This window comes from Centruroides vittatus, unplaced genomic scaffold, assembly GCF_030686945.1.
Source record: "Centruroides vittatus isolate TY-2023 unplaced genomic scaffold, ASM3068694v2 contig_460, whole genome shotgun sequence".
In the NCBI taxonomy this organism is placed as follows: Eukaryota; Metazoa; Arthropoda; class Arachnida; order Scorpiones; family Buthidae; genus Centruroides; species Centruroides vittatus.
The window spans coordinates 170,278-188,814 of NW_027122256.1; the positions used below are offsets into that span (position 1 = coordinate 170,278).

The 18,537-nt window shown below is 23.6% G+C and overlaps 1 protein-coding gene across 3 annotated transcripts in view; it reads right to left on the minus strand.

Moving 5' to 3' along the window:
* Positions 1-18,537, minus strand: part of LOC136977513 (nephrin-like) — a 143,941-nt gene that overhangs the window by 20,105 nt on the left and 105,299 nt on the right. For all 3 annotated transcript variants that reach the window (XM_067273001.1, XM_067273000.1, XM_067272999.1), the window contains exon 3: positions 11,509-11,630. In XM_067273001.1, the coding sequence (XP_067129102.1) occupies positions 11,509-11,630 (122 nt within the window). The remainder of the gene's footprint in view (positions 1-11,508; positions 11,631-18,537) is intronic.

Consider the following 18,537-nt stretch of genomic DNA (forward strand, 5'->3'; position numbering starts at 1 on the left):
AAAACGAAGAAAATCAAATATTTTAACTAAAATTTCAGAAGTAAAATTCTGTTATTGGCATTTTTTACAAAGGATTCTTTATAAAAAATGCCAATAACAAAATGCCAAAGGTCTCAGAATAATGTTGATTTCTCATCATCTCTTGTGCTGACGCGTTATTAATTTAAAATAGATTAAACAACAACTTTTTGAAATTCTAAAATTTCAACAGGATTTTTCTTTTCTGTGAAAAAAATATAAGCTACATTTTATACGAAATTTCAATTCTTTTCAGACAATACAATTAAATTAAATTTATTTCATACGTTTGAAAATAACGTAACATCATTTTAAACTATATTTAACTTGAAAATGGCCGAGTATTCATATTTAGAAATGTAGTTTGCAAAATTATAAATCTCTGAACTGTGCTTTCTTGAAAAACACATCTTAGTATACGGAATATAACACATGACATCATTTCCATAAAAGAAAAGAAGAAAAATATACTCGTATATCGATAGTCTGTGATTCAGGAATCTCATAGTGAGTTCGTTGCTTACGTGGAGTTTTTCGGATTTTCTTCACGTGTGTAACACCTGAATGGGATCAATTTCCGTAGAAAGTTCTCTCCGGGAAGTACCCCCCTTGGCAGATCACCCACGTGTTGCGATGTTTTATTCCATCAATCCAACCCAGAAACCCAATAGTGAAGACCTATAAGTGAGTGATGCTGAGGTAATGGGTAAATTCTAATTTCTGATTTAAATTTTTATTATTTCTGTATTTATCAAACGCGACACTTAATAAAATTATCGTTTATTTATATAATATATTCCAAGTTCTAATCAATAAAATTAACATTCTTTTAAATTCACTCTGAAGAAGCAGATTCGGGATCAAAATCTGCCAAGTGTTTTGTAACTCCTGTGAATCTCTAAATATATATATAAAAAAATTAATTTATGTATTATTTTTGTAAAAAATTTTATAATTGAGCACATTATTGATTTAATTATTTCACACATTTTAAAATAGATTATAGTCCTTTATAAGCGCGACTGCAAAAATATTTTTTGCAATAATTAATTTGAAAATAAACAAATATACGAAAGAGAAAATGAAAATGAAGTAAATTCTTTGTGGTAAAATAAATAAAACTATCGAAGAAAAGAATCTTACTTAAAGAAAAATATTTATCTTATGTAAAGGTATGTAGAATATGATTTACATTGATTGGAATACGACTAAAAGAAGTCTTATATAGCCAATGTTTGCTTAACACTGTCTTTTTTGTAGTAAATTGTGAGTCTAATTTCGTTATAAGTTCTGTGGCAAAGAACCTCTTTATACAAAGAAACTATGCAAGCAGAATAAAAAAAGGAATGAATGTCTCACACAATTAAAGTAAAAAAGAAATTTGTTAAGAATAAATGTAAACAGAAGAATAATCCAAAAGAAAGCTACAATTGTTCAAATTCTTTAAACAATTTTTTTATTAAAAACTAATTAAAATAACAGTAAATGTAATAGATATTACCCTAATTTACTCGTAACCTAATTTAAGAAAGTCCAATTTAAAACCCATTTATTTAAATTTATAATAATATTTTAAAATAAATTGTTTTCTTCTTTTTTGTAATTTTTTTTCAGTAATTACAATAAAAGCATATTTCGTTCAATTTCTACACTAAAAAACCATTATCGAAAAATTAATTTTTCTGTTTTTGTTTCCTTAATTACTGTACTTTTCATTAAAAATACAATAACTTATAAGATACAACATGTTGTATATGTACTTAAATAAGAATTTGTGTATTTTAAAAGGTAAATTTCAGTGATTTTTCAATTTAATAAATAATTTACATTATGTAATAATTACACAATAGTGAAACCTTTCAAAATTAGATTAATATAGAACAATAGAGGTTATTGGCAAAACATGCAACCTGTAAGAAATGAAGTAGGGTCTCATCCTTCTTAAAGGCATAAAATATATAAGTGAAATCCATAAAATAATTTTATTAACTTCTACATCATGTTTTTCTTTATATAAAAGACTAAATTTTGGGATTCCAGTGTGCAGTGAATGAGACTGGTTGCCTGAGCCTGTATGCCACAATAACAGAATTTTACATACTTTGCCTGAAAGATTGACCCGAAAGACGTTAATAACTTCCTGAAATAAAATTTTTTGGTCACAGAATTCTAAAAAAAACCTTAGATCTTTCACAGGAGACATACATTCGTTCCGTTGATTGGTTGAAGATAAACTAACGATAAGTTTGAATACCAGTAATGTAAATAACACTATACTTGGTTAACTTATCACCGACTAATGCATATTGTCTGTGAATAAAATTATTTTTTAAATATCTCGATTAAAAAATTTCATGAAGAAAGTTATTAATCTCTCTTAGATCTATCTGTCTTTCAAAGGAAGTCGTAGATTTTGTTACATCCTGTATACAGTTTCTATGTTATTAAACATGCGAATTTATTCACTTATTTTTTTATTTTATTTAACATCCTTTAAATATTTCGCTTAATTTTAATCAGTAGTTTAAATTATATATTTTTAAACATAATTTTAATTTTTACAAATTTCTAAAAAACTATTCTAATTTTTCCACCTTTAAAACAGCTTAAATTATAGAAGATTGTACCTCTTAATTATTGATATTTATTTATAATTAAACTTCAATAACACCGAAATTAATGAATTTTGTCCACAAAAATTAAAAGAATTTTTAAAATTTACGAAATTAATCAACTTAGAATAAAGAAGAGAGTAATTTATTAATATAATTTTCTAGAAAATAAAACAAACATATAACGGATTAAACTTTGAAGATGCGTGTAAGTTATTTCATTTTAAAAGATATAAATTCGTTACGCTAAATCACGAATAGTTTCTGTAATATATTTGCATTTGTTCTATTTCATTAAATTAATTTTAATTATATCAATTAATTTAAAATTTACTTTACATTAATTCTCTTTCAAAATGATCTTAAACAATTTTTGTTTCTTACGCTCATTTTTTTTTTAATATTAAATATTTCATTGTTAAAAAGTTTCATATTTCAAATTATCAAATATTTATTTTTATTGAGGTCATTTTATAGAGCAAACATTTTCTGTTTTTTTTCTTCTTTTATAAATGTGAATTAGACTAAAGTTCATCCTTCTTCAATGATAAAATCCTGTTGAGTACTTTCATAGTTGATATAATAGAAGTAGCGACAGAAGAGTGAGTCTAGCAGTCTCCAATGGGTCAAGTATTAAGGTTAAGTTATGATACAAAGACAAAATAACATATAAATTACATATCCATTTCTAATTATACAGTATTTAAATCATTATTTTAATCGTAATATTAATTATATTAAATCAAATTAAATTTCATATAAGCATTTAGATTTAGTGCAACTTTCGACTTCATGTAAGAGCATTTTTTGTTTGAATATTAGTTGTGTTTTCTGCACAAATAATAACCTATTTCCTTGTTTTATTTATATTTTCTTATATCTCAATCGATAACAAAGTTATCGCATTTGGTACCCTGCTGTTGATTCCTTAGATCGACGTTTATTTAATTTTTTTTTAGAAAAAATGGGAGATCGATGCGTGAGTTAATCATTTAAAAAAAACCCCTTAAAAACAAATAATTCTATTTAAATGTTATTGATAAAATACTTTAATCTTAAAGAAATTAGTGATATTGTTTCATATTCGTGAGCTTTAAGAATGGAATTTTCTAAATTTAATTAATTGAAACACTAAAAACTTATCTTGTCAGTTTAAGCAATACAGAAATGATTAAGAGATAATAAAAATTTTACTGAAAGTTAAATATATTTTAATTAATAATATCTACATTAATTAACGTAGAAGTAAAAATGCTAAAAATTTAGACAGTTTTGCATTTTATTTTGTAACGTCAGTAATTTTTTTGATTGATATTGAATACATTTCATTCTAAATTAATTAAATTATAAATAGTAATATACTGTTTATTAACAAACATAAGTATGTTAAAATAATATAATTTCATGTGTTTGCTATTGATAAATGGTATTGATTTTTAAGACAGTTTTTAAACTTTTGTAAGATAAAGAAATTTTATATAAGGCTAGTAGAATTCTCATCACTAGATGCCTTACTGGAAATGGATCGTCGAGAGACGAGAGAAACAGGGATCAAAGAGCAGATCCCAGATTTCATGGGAAATCCGAAATCACGGTATCGACCCCGAATTCCCCAAGAGTGCAAAGCCTACACTTACCCACAAGAAATTTATAAATGTATTCATAAAATATGAGAATTTCTTTGAAAAATAATGAAAATAATCTTCAATTTTATATAATAATTTTAAATTTATTTCTTAAATTTTTCTGGAAAAAGGATTATTATTTTAAACTAAAACAAAAACATTAAATACAAATTACTATCCTGCAAATCTCATTTCGTATCCTTCAAAGCATTTAATGTAACGTAAAATGTATTAGAGATTTAATTTTTATTATGTTTAAATCAATATATTCTACGTGTATATTGAGCAATGTAATTATTTTAATTATCATCACATCAAATGTAACGTAATGTTGAATTCTCTGAATATGTTGATAATTACTAGAACCTATAGGATACGTGGTGCTAAGGGAATTAACGAAGGCCATTATACTGTTATGAATTTGCCCCAGTTTCAACATAGAGATTTACATGCATCCTGTGGCATCCAGTTAGCATGAATTATATCTTGTCTAACCATCTAACCTAGTGTATCGATATCGTAATACACAATATTATTTACGAGTAAGCAATGGTAGTTACTACTGTATTTTGGATTTTATTCTTGTACAGACTTTTTAATTGTAGTTATTGGAAACGACAGATTCTTGGAAAGAAATATCCAAAAAGTTCAATTTTTAAAATGTTTTTTTCGGTTTTTTTTTGGAAAGAATTATTTAATTGTATTTTTGGAAAAAGTTTTTGTTTCATTGGTTTTATCTGGCGGGCGTTTAAAAGTTGTAATTTTTCGAAAAGAAATTTTAAAAATTTAAGTTCTTTCATAAATTTTTTGGGATGTTTTAACTAAAAACTAACAAATTAAAAGATTAAAAATAAAAGGTAATTAATCCAGAACATTTAATTGAAAGAATTCAAAAACAAAAAATATTCTAAAAATTTCTTTGCTTATTCTATACTTTAATCTTCGACTATTTTCCAGATCTCGGGCCATTATCGTAAACTTTCTTTTTTCAAACTATTCGAAATGTTAAACTTGAAATGTCTCGAAAACGATAACAGATTACTGCTAGCTTGAAATGTGAAAAAAACGTCGATAGTTTAATTTATAAATAATTTATCCTAAACTGAATATTAATGTAATTAAAGTCTTGATATAAATCTATATCAAATAGGTGAAAAAAATAAAGAAATATATATGTATATATAAATTATACGTTTAAGATATTAAAAAGGACTTAACAGGGATATATTTTATTGTTTTCTTTGACTGTTTTGCCCCGAGAATAATAAAAGGAGCCTTTTATCAAACCCAACGTGAGTTCGGCCAGGCCCCCACAATTAAATTAATATTATTTTAATTGTTCTTAATATATATATATATTACTTAACTGACTTTTAGCCCATACTATATATATGTATATGGAAGCATAACCAATTTATTAATTTGAATATAAAATTAATTTAAATATTTTTATGGAGAATTTACAGTAAAAAACGTGATTAATCCGATAATAAAGATGCAAAGTTACGTAACTCATGCAATTTTTAATATGTGAAATATTTCAAATATTTGCATGCCTAATTGTACAGTTGTAACTGTAACTGTAGACCCGCATAAGAAATCTTTAAATGCTACAAATGGCACGTTAAAAAAATCAGCAACGATTATGTGGAACAGAGATAAGCGTGTCTGATTAGATTATAGAACACGAGATAAGATAGTAAGAGTACAATTAAGATTTTATTCGATAATTGTTACGTAACTAGTCTTATAATGTACGAAAGCTTAGTTTTGATAATAACGTATAATTATCTGCGTATAAATAATATGTAGACAAACTTTATTAATAGTAATTTAGATAGTAAACAAAAAGCAATTTAAGTGAATTATTATTTTATTTAAATTTATATAATATATTGTATAATTATAGATTATATTATATGTTACCGTTATATAATAAATTATATAATTTTAAGTATATTTTTAGGGAAAATGTTTGATAAGAATCAGTATTTGAATAAGAAAATTTTATAAATTAAAATTAGTTTATGTGTAAATAAATTCATTTCCTAATACGTAAGAATAAATTAATATTAGAATCAATGTAAAGTAAATATAAAATTAACTTTAAAATTTTATATATTTTAAATAAATAACGTACGTTGATTTAAATTTTATCAATTTAATAGAAGCTTTTAAAGCAATTTACGTTAAAATAAAGTTGTTTACACTTTACTTAACTTAATAAAATTCCTATAGAAAATCTAGAAATTTTCCGATTTTAAAGAAGTAATTTATTTTTAAAATAATTTCATTATATTTTTATTAAATTATAATTTGCATTTTCTTTATAATAATAGTGAATTTTCAACATTTTCATGCTAAAAAATGGACAAAACCGAAAAAAATAACTTATATATTTTTTTACTATTTGAATTATTTATATTATTTGGAATAGTTTTTAGGCAGCATAGAAAATTTAAATTCGTTCTATCAGACTAAGAATCGAATAATATCGATCTTGAAATCAGACAAGATGGCGAACGTTAATGTTCCTTGCCATTTTTAATAGACTAAAAATCATCATATAATCGCTTACCATTATTCAAAGTTGAATGAAATCGAACCGTTGGAAAATTGTTTAAACGTTCGTCAAATATATAACTACTGACTCGTTTTTATCAGTCGTATTGAATGATTTTCATTCATAAAATATAGTTAATTTAGTTTGAAAAAGTTAACGAATTGCGGTTATTTAGGAATAAACTCAAACGAGTTCTATTAAAATTAAAATTGAAGACTGACGTAGGAATATGTGTGAGATATATTCACTATAATTCCGGTGAAAGGAATAATCATATGAAATATATAGGCCTAATTTTTAATAGGAATGCTCGTATGTTTATATATGAGAGGTATACAGAAATGTGAAGAGTACCCACGTAAAGAAGTATGAAAATACAGGAACTCGTAGGAATATGAATTACACTTTTATATATTTATGTCTTTATATATATGTGTGTTTGCGAGTACATTTGTATGTATTTCTATATTTACAAAAAATAATACAGGAATGTAAGAAAATATAGGAAAGAATATAGGAATATTTAAAGAAAAACTATACCTATATAATATATAGATACATTATATAATCAGCCTAACTAATTAGAAAGCCATTTGAAAGCACTCAAACTCGTTCTAAAAATAAAAAGATTTTTAAGTGAAATAATTTATTATATTTTTATGTAACTCTTAAATTATCATTTCTTACTATTTTATTAAAAGAAAAAAACGTTTCAAAACGTTAAAATTTAGTTTCGTTTGCCAGTCATACGTAACCTATTCGACATGCTTATCTTCAGACAAAATAAACTCTCTACTTTCTTCCCTCTAAAACTTTGTAACTGTTATACAATTCATAGCTTTAAAAATGTGTTGAAACTCACGCTGGAGATGGTGGCATAAATCACAACAACATTTTATTGTCTTCATTCTTCGCTAGAACTTTTTGATATTTGTATTTTCCGTATACGTGTTCTGAAAATTCAAAAAGATTGTAGAAAAAGTTTCTCTCTCCTTATTTTTTTTTCTTCTTTTTCTTTTTTATCTAATGCCCGGAAATAGAATTTCTTATCTTATTTTCTTTTCCTTGTGATTTAAATTGTTTTTTAAATATTAATTGTTCTTTATTTTTTCAACAAACTAAATTCAATTTATAGAACATAAAAGGCAAACTTTTTTAATATATTAAGTATTAAAAAGAAAAAAGATATTTAATGATAAAAACAAAGGCAGTGTTCGAAAATCGTGACTGTTTTAACAATTCTGAAGCATTTAATTTTTATATATGAAAAACAATTTTTAAGTGTTTAAAACGTCTAAGAAAATAAATATAAGTTGTCTTTTAATGAGTTGTTTCAACATTTTAGAAAATAAAATTTTATTTATTCAATATATTTTAAATCTTAATTAAAATGCAAGTATTATAATTTATTCTTTTAATTTGATTAAAAATAGAAATAACAAAATGCTTTCACAATAGTTTTTTTTCCCCCAAATTATTGTTATTAATTTTTATATAAATTTAGTTAATTAAATTTGTATGAATTCCCACGTGATTTAAAAAAGATTTTTTAAAAGAGAATTAAGACAATAAGATTTTTATATATAATTTTTATTTATTTACGAAGTAAATATGAAATATTAAAATTAATTAGATAAAAATTTTTTTCTTTTAAAATTATTTTTTAATCTTATTATAAAATTTATACAGTAGACTCTCGATATAATAAACTCCCAAACGACACTGCTATTATTCATCATCACTACATACATAAACAATAGCAGGATCAATAACAGTGTTTACTAAATGAAAAGTCCATTATACAGGGTGGACAATATATCGGGTGGTCACTATATCAAGTCTCCATTCTATATGTAATTTTATAAGTTTAAATTTATATATATTTAACATTATATCTGTACAAATGCTTCATCTTTGTGCAACCTTTATACTTTAAAATTAATTTTTAAATATTTAATTTTAATTAAATTTACTAATTTTTTCCATTTAAAAAACCCTTTGTTTTTTAAATTTATAAGCAAAAAATTATCAAACGTCCCAAATGTATTTAAGTATAAACTGAACAGGTGTTGATGCAGTAATTTGATCTCTTCAGAAACGAGTGAGTCAATAAATCTTTCATTGTCTCAACTTTCCGTATCATTTTTATTCGTCTCTAATAAAACACAAACTATTTTTAAAATTATATTTAAAAAAATGTTTTCGTATCATGTCCAAGAATATTATATCCTGAAGTCATTACCAATAAAAATTAATTCCCTTTTATCGAATCAAATAAGCTACATCAGCCTAACTACCGAAACTTTTTTTAATGAGATAAAGCGAATGATATACCCTGTGGTATCATGTCGAATAATTTATTATCGAACAATAAATCAGTCGATAATATATTATTTTTCTATTATAATATATATATAAAAAAAATTTAACTTAAAACTTTAAAAAAAGTTCCATTTAATTACAGTAATTTTAAAGGTTTTTAAAGAATTTACATAATTTTATCTCTGTTAAGTTTAGGTAAAGTACGTTAAGAATACTTAAAGTTTCTCTCTGAGATATTCCCAATACTCTAGTAAAATTAAAACTTAAAATGAAATAAAATCGAAAAATCTGCATTAAAACAGAAGAAATAGTTGGTCCGTTTGCAATAGGAAACTTTCAGTATTCTTGCCTTTGAATAAATCATGAGGCTTTGAACAAGTGCCACAGCATAATCGCTGATGTTATCGCTGAAGAACTGAAGACTGACTGACTCTATTATGAAGAGCGTAGATTTCAAATGCATTTGTTCGCTTTACTCTGGTAATAGTCGCCTGAAACAAATTTATGAATTGAATTTGCATATAAAATAAGCTACTAAGAGTATTTTTGCAATAGGGACTTCTATATTTACGGCCTCACTTATTCTTCGAAGAAACGAGAAAAATAACCAGAGACAGCTAAACTACATTGACAAATAATTACAGCGTTAAAGTGAAGGTTTTACGTGACAACTGAGAAATCTCAGTTAAAGTATATTCCTTTTTATGTCCTGTAAATACCATTCGTCTATTCTCAATTTGTAAGCTTAATTTAATTGTAAACACTAAACGATATTTACGCTCGAATAAAAATTAAATTTAAATATCTTTAAAGAGACTCGTGACTATTTAAATTACAAATGTTAGATAAATTCTAATGAATCTGAACAAATTAAATTCTTAAAAAAGAAAATGTTACTTAAGAATGTTTTATTGAGTAATTTATTGTATTGTTCAGTTACAATAACAGAATTGATTTGAAATATTATTTTCTTATCATCCTACTTAGCAATTTATGACATATTTGCGTATGTTGCAATATTATGTTAATATTTTGCATGTTTTAAATAGTTCTTTCGTGATAGCTGCAAGCTTTTTAACTTGTTATTTTTAGTTTTTAAGTAAGGTGTAACTTATCATGATTTTATAAAAGTACGTAAAGCTGTAGCGTGCAGACAACTTTACATCTGTTAAGCATATTTTTATGAAAATTATTGGTTACCTAATTCCTCATTTTTATTCAAACGGTGATTACAATATTTCAACAAAAGTATCGATATCTCAATATTGTATTTCCCTTTAAAAACTAAAAATAATCCTAATCGAGTGTTTTCATTTCTACTCCTTAGCCTTAAATGAAATTAATTTAGATATTATTATTTAAGTTCTATCAGAGAATTTTCTAGGGAAATGTAATAATAATAATAATAATAATAATGATATTCAACCAAATGAAATTAATTATCAAAAGTAAAAGGTTATATATAAAAGAATAAATAACATTCTAGTTATTCGTATTGTCTTTGCTATTTACTTAGACCGTGGAAGACAAAATTGCAATTGAAACAGAAGAAAAAAAATTGCCAATTTTCTGGAAGAAAGAAAGTCGATGACAATCACCTTTGAAATCTAAATTGAAGAGGATATTTTTGAAGAACTTCCACATAATGAAGGCAAGAGAGGTAAAAATACTTATCCATATTTAATGGGATAGTAATAAAGTGTAGACTGGAGTTTTCTTTTATTGTTTAGATAATTAGATGAAACACTAGTACGATAAAGAAAAATTAATCAAATTTCATAAATAATCCAATGAATTACTTTAATGAATAACTTTCTAGAATTCATTGAGTAACATTATATGAACTGACTTTATTCCTATTGGGTGGACCTTCAATATATACTTTCCTTTCGATCAAACTTGGCTGATCGCGTGCATATTTTGATTGATATAGGTTAATAGGTTAAATTGTTCTTTAAAAATATTCAAAAATCTCATTACTTTTTAAAGTTTTTTTTTAATTTTCTTATTTAAAGTGAAATTCATTCCAAAAGAATCCTAAATTCTGAGTATTAGCATCTCAAATCTATATATAAAGACTTGTAAGTTCATAAGATCGTTGGCATATGGATTTTAGATGACAGCAGATGTTTAAATATTTGTTTTTAAAATTTTATGAAAGCAAAAAAAGATTTTTTCCTCTTGAAATTTTTAAAATATTGGAATTTATTCATAAAAGTGTTAAGATAATGAAAATCGCAAGTTTATAATTGACACTCAGTTATAATAAACCCAGTTCTGGCTTAAAACTGTGTATAAAAATTAGCATTAAAATGAAAAATCTATTTTAAAAAATGAATAAATAATCCATAATTTTAAAAGAATTTACCTGGCATTGATATTCAGCTTCATCGTCCATATTGGTGTTCCTTATTCTAAGATTATAAACTCCTCTTTCTTCATCTACAACCATACTGTAACGAGGATAACCAGGAATAGCTGGATTAAATCCTATAATAAAACATAGGAATTATTTAAAGGTGATTATAAAATAAACCATAAAATGGAATTATATCAAATTAAGCTCTTGATGAAAAATAAATAAGAAAATTTAAAACTATAAATTATCATTTTAAATTTTAAGTACATGTACTACAGGTTGAATAAATCACAAAGTTTTCGGTGATAGGTAATTGAGGTAAACCCTCCGCTAATGAATTCAGATAAATGTGGACAATAGACACCTTCGATAATATTAAAGGGATCCAATATAATGCGTCGCAATGGAATAATGTTTTGCCACTAACAAAAGGATAATCTTTATTGGATTATCGATCTTAACGCTTGAAAATATTCCTGTAATCTTAAACTATTCTTCAACGTTGCACTCTTAAAAATCAATACTGATCTCTATATTAACAACAGCGCTTATATTTTATTGATTTTAAATATAGATAAATAAGACTTTTTATCATATACTTAAAATTTTTCTCTTGTTGAATTCTATTTCTTCCGCTTAAAAAATATATATATACAGAAAACAACAAACTGTTAATACGAAATATATAATATCGTTCATCACTACATTATTTTGGGAATTTTAATGACGATATTAAAATGCGCATATTTAAAATGTAGTGAACAAGCTTTGTTAAAGTATGCAAATCCATTACATTTTATTGATTTCTATTAAAACTAATTTTGTTTTAATTACAGTAAAACTTTCTTAATTCGCTTCTTACTAAGTCGAAATTTACGATAATTTTGACGAGGTATTTTGTATCTGATCCTTGTTAAGTATCATCTTCAATATAAATTTTTTTAAAAATAAGTTGGCATTTTACTAATAAAATAAGATCAATATCATTAAAATTTGAAATATATCATTATAAATATGAATTTTCTTAATATTTTATCAATTATTTATTTATTTTCTACTAAATTTTTAAATGTTAATAACAACTTTCATTTTTTAAATTTCCATTTTGCTTATTATCTTAATTTAAAACGTTAATATAAAACTTTAAAATATGCTGTTACATCTTTTACTAATAAATTTTTTTATTGTTATATTAAATTTCAACACGAGATAGAATTTTAAGCTAAATTTTATTATTTAAATATTTTCTTTCAAATTTCTATGTATTTTATTTTTTAAAATATATATATATATATATATGTTTTTAATAACTGAATTTCTAATTAATGCTTGGGAACATTATTGTTGCTTGAATAGTTTCGACATGCAATAGGATACCTGCATAATCTAATAATGTAAGCGAAGGCGTGACTAACAGAACATACGCTGCACGAGCCTGAACTAGGCACTTAGCGTAATCAGTCACGTGACAAAGGTTAATACAGGTGGTTCGTCCCGCTGATTTTTAATGCTCTAGAAGAACATCTTATTTTATTTTTTTATTTTTTTACTAGCTTCGTCAGCTTCTATCTAATGAATTAGGTAGACACTTTCACAGTCAGCTAAAGACAATTTGTTTTTGAAATACTTCTGATGAGTCATCCGTACAGACTAAGTTGTTTGGAGTCTTTACACGTAGTCATCTGTTAAAATTTATTACTTCTTATGGTTGTACGCTAGCTGCATTAGAGAGAAAGGAAATTATCAAATTTCCTTACTCGTTCGTTAATGGGATACGAAGGCAAAATAAAAAATAAAAGAGCACACAAAGTGCCGTTGTGTTGACAAGTGAATCAATGTCTTTTTCAATCGATTTAATATAAAAAGAACATTAAAATGGAATATTATTAATAAATACGAAAGATATTCATTTACTTCTAATTGAAGACTAAATAAATATTTCTTTATTTATTCAATCCGATTTACAAAAAAAAAAAAAAAATGAGAAAGTAGAAGCTCGATAAAATATAATAAAAATCCAATTACTGTTTAACATAAAAATTTACATATTATTTTATTAACATTAGTAAATCGTAATGCCGAAAAAATCTAAATGTGGCAATAAATAATAAAAGTAATAATAATAATAATAATAATAATTTTTTTTCTACAGTAAAGAATTTAAGAAGTGAAGACAGTCTGAAGAAATTGCTCGTAATATTCATCTCGAGGGTCACCCAATCTAGTAAATGTGACTGAAGTAACCACTACACAACAATTTCTATCGATTGAGTGAAGTAGAGAATCTCGTCACTATCGGCACTCGACTAATTTCTCTTTCTGTGAGTCGGACATTGATCCAAACCGCGTTAAAGGATAGCTAAATATTTCACTTGTGTCTGTCGGCATGGAGCTTCTATACGCTCCTACGTGACCGCAGCACCGATGTAATTCGATATCTCACTGTGTGTTTACAGTGGTGCGAGAGTAGAAGAGCTCTCAACAGTAGCATGCTTTGTCCCTTCTTTCTGCCAGAATGGTCAATATGTCACCAAACGTGAAGACTATTAAAGAAAATGTTTGTTAAAAAATTTAGTATAATATCTTAATTGTTTTCTCTGTCTTATTTTTATTGAATTAGTTATTAATTCGAATAATTATTTTTATTTTAATGCGTGTTTTATTATGTGAAACGGTCGTCTTACATACGTGATTTATTCAAGATAGTTATTCTTGATATATGATATTTAGTAAGATCTCGTGAACTATAATTGAATCAATGTTTTCTAAGATAGATTTTGTTACATATCAGTCCTACGTAATTTAAAGGTTATATATTTTAAATAATGTTTATTTAACAGGATATGATTTTTTCTAAACAAAATAAAGCAACTCGGTATAAAACTTTACTTTTTTTCCTACAAATTAATATTAAAATATTTATTTAATTAATTATAAATTAAAATTTCTATTGTTTTAACTATGTAAATAAACAATTGACTTAATGACTTATTAATTACGTAATAAAATTACTTAAATTTTCTAATTTATAAGGGAAAAAAATATATATATGAATTTAAAAATTAAAGTTTTAAAAGATTGTTATTTATTATTATTAAAGATTTAAACAGTATCTAATCTGTACTTTAATTAAATTTTCCTGGATTACCCTTTAATTATCTAATTAGCAAGTTAATAAAAAAAGTTTTATTATTTTATAAATTCTGTAAAACAAGTTAATAAACTTCATTATTTTATGATGAATCATAAATATTTGATCGTATTTATAAAATTTATTTTTAAAAATTTAATGGAATGAGATATTACTGCTTAAGAGAATACATTCATATTGAATTTTTTCAACTGTCAACATTGAAATTATAATTGAATAGATGCTAAAAGATGATGATATATAGTTCAAATATGTTTGTTCAAAATAGATTATATTATGCAAATTGAAGCCTTTGAATAAAAAAATAATCCAATTAAATTATATTATATAAAATAGTTTTGAATAATAAATATTAAGATATGACAAATTATTTAAACAAGAGGAGAATCCATATGGAAACATCATGTTAATCATTTAAATTTGGCATGAATATACGATGTATTCATTCATCACAATTATTAGTTATTTTTATGAATAGATCGCATTCAATTGAATATCTGAAAAAATATATCTTATTATAAGCTAATAGAAATATTTTAAATTCAAAATTACTAAATTTATAGTAGAAATGGATATACAAATATATTTTTTTAAAATTAATAAAATAAACTTTATCATCTTATAGACTTTGTAAATCAAGTTAATACACTCTAGTATTGTATACTGAATTGTAAATATTTGATTCTATAAAGTCTTTTTAAAAATTTAATGGAAAATAAAGCATAAGTGTTGTAAAAAAAACTGTTAATAAAGCATTTAATTTATAATTTCAATATTATTTGAATAATAATAATTATTATTATTAAAATGATGATAAAATTTATAACAAAATATAAATAGTTAAAATAAAGCTTTATTTACGAATATGAATGAATAAATTGTTCATTTCTTTTCACTTCTTTCACACTCGAAATATACAGTTTATGATAAAATTAATAATGACTTTTTTTTAAAAAAAAATTAATTAGCTTCATTTAATAAAATATCCAAAATGAATAATATTTAAATTGAACTTGTTTTAAATTGTTTATATTTTAAACTTTTTTCGTTATATTTCAGTCAAATCAAAATAATTGCTTAGTCGATATTACATCCGTTCGCTTCGCGGACTTACTCAGATTTTTTTTATTCTTATTTTTTTATTTTATTTTTATTTTTTCCTTAATACTTTCTATCTTGGAATTTTGACAACCTTATCACTTTCTTGACATATCGCAGAGACCTTTTTCTTGGTAATCAAACTAAAGTAAATGCAAGTTTTCTCAGACAGTTTAATATATAAATGCCAATCTTAAAGTTTTCATCTACTTGATATATACAGTACATACATAAATATAGACAATATTTTTTAATTACCAACGCTGTAAAAGCTTTCGACCATAAATAAGATAGGTTTTTTTCCTAAATAAAACATTAATAAAAAGTAATTTTTAATTATAAAATATTCAACTTTCACCTTTCATCTGGAACTTCAAAGAAATGTAAATAAATAATTTTTTACTAGATCTTTAGTCATTTTTATACGATAAATAAATAGTTTTTGAGCTTTTTATACTTTTCTCACATTTAAAAAAAACCAAATAAATAAGCTACTCTTATTAAAGCTTATTTTTCTCTACAAATAGGTCAATGTATCGAACAGCTGTATCAATGATATAGAGTTACATACAGTCGAGTGTTCTCTTCCATTTTTCTTCCAAATGAAATATACTAATGATAATTTATTAATGTTAAAAAAAACTGTTTAAATAATTATAATTTAATAAAACTTAGTCTTTTAAATGCTTAATTACACAATTAAAAAAAAATTAAATAATAAAATTAACTTTTTGTAAATTAGGTCGTTCAACAAGATGCTTTCAAATAAAGATTAAATTTAATTACTTGATATACCCTCAAGGCTCATTTTTGTATTTTAACTTTTAAAATTCTTATAAACGAATGAATGTTATTTTATAAAATTGTTTAGAGTAAAATATTTAAGTATTTATGAATGTTTTTTTACAAACAAGATAAATGTAATGCGATGTTTTTTATAGTGTTTAGATTATGTGACTATCTTTATCGCATCATCTCTTCTGATCGGATTGTACTGTATATAAAATATAATAATTTTAAAGTTTACAGTTATGATTACATATTCGTTGAATAAATATTTATTTATAAAGAAAAATAAAGGAGTATTTTAAATTCGTTTTTTAAAAAACCGTTGGCCACTAAAATCAAATAGAAATACATGAATAAATATAACGAAATAAATAGCAAAATATATATATATATATTTAACTAAATTTTAATATAATAAAATCGTTTTAATTTATAATTTTTAGCGTAAAATTATAATAAAAATAAGTTTAATTTTCAATGTAAAATTATAAAAATATATCACGAAAAATTAATTTATAATTTTATTTAAAAAATTAATACGATTTAATTTTGTAACAATATTTTTCACTGCCATAAAATTAATACTTTGTATTCATTTTTTGCAAAAGGATTAATTAAAATAATTTAAATTAATTCGAATGAATAACAATACAATATCTCTGTCTATACATTTAGTGTATATTTAACTTTACAAAATTATGAATAAAAATATTACAGAATTTAAATTAATCCTACAATATTTCCTTTCCTATTGATAAATCTATTTACTTATCTACTAAATATTACAATTTATTAATAAAAATTAAATAATTTTTTTTTAAAGTTTAGTCTACTGTATTATTAATAAAATAGATTTTTCCAGTCAATTAAACGTAAATAAAATTAATTTGATACATTGAAAATATTTTAGAGCAATTTATAACATAAAAAAAGACAAAAATTGAAATTGTTTTCTGGAAATTTATATACAGAAATATAAAATAAAAAAAGATATTGTTATGATTCAATTAAAATAAAAGAAAGAAATATAAAAATGATTGATTGATGTTTTCAAATATTATTTTTTAAGATGACTATAAATGTTATATTTTTAAAATTTTATTTTAAAAGTTAGTACATTTGTAAGAGTAGAATATAATATATAACATGTCCAACAGTTAGTTAACAGTGCTTTATTTTATGTTTTAAGTATACTAGTACTTGAACGTACAAATACTATCAGCAATAAATCGTAAATTGGATTTAATACTCTATTTTTTTTAATAATTTTGGTGCAGTTGACTTTGAAACAGAACAAAAATCTTGACTTTACAATGGTTAACGTACTTTTGGGAAAAATCTATTTTTCATAGGAACTTAACATAATTTGCTAATAGAAGATTTTTCCGTCTTAATTAAATTTACAGTTTTACTAATTGAACATATTACTAATTGAAAATTTTTAGATAACGATAATTTCGGGTATCAGTTAATCTACAGGTAGAATATTTTTCTTATTTAAAAATAGATTCGTAATAAAATTTAAATGTAATTAACTTATTTCTATTAAAAAATTCTATAACAATTTTCATCAATTATTTCCATTAATCATTTTAAAAAATGGGAATAGAAATGATTTCAAAAATTTCATGAAAATTGAACTTTTCTATCATTACAAAATCAATTGATATCTCCTGGGAATCAACTTTGGTACAGAGTTAATATTCAAATTCAATCTTTCATCATTCGTATGATTCATTAGTTACTAATTGATACATAAATCATATTTGATTTATCTCCATATTTAATAATATAACATTTTCATTTTCATAGATGAAGATAACCAATATATTATAACGGTGCAAGGTCAATATATTTCTACTCTCAAAGGAGTAAATGAAGTACGAAAATGGCAATGTTATTCAGAAAATGTCGTCTTTCCTGAAGCTAATATTAGTAATTATCTCTAAAGGCAAATGAACTAATTCTTAAATGTAAATATCTCGAGAGATTTCGAAGGT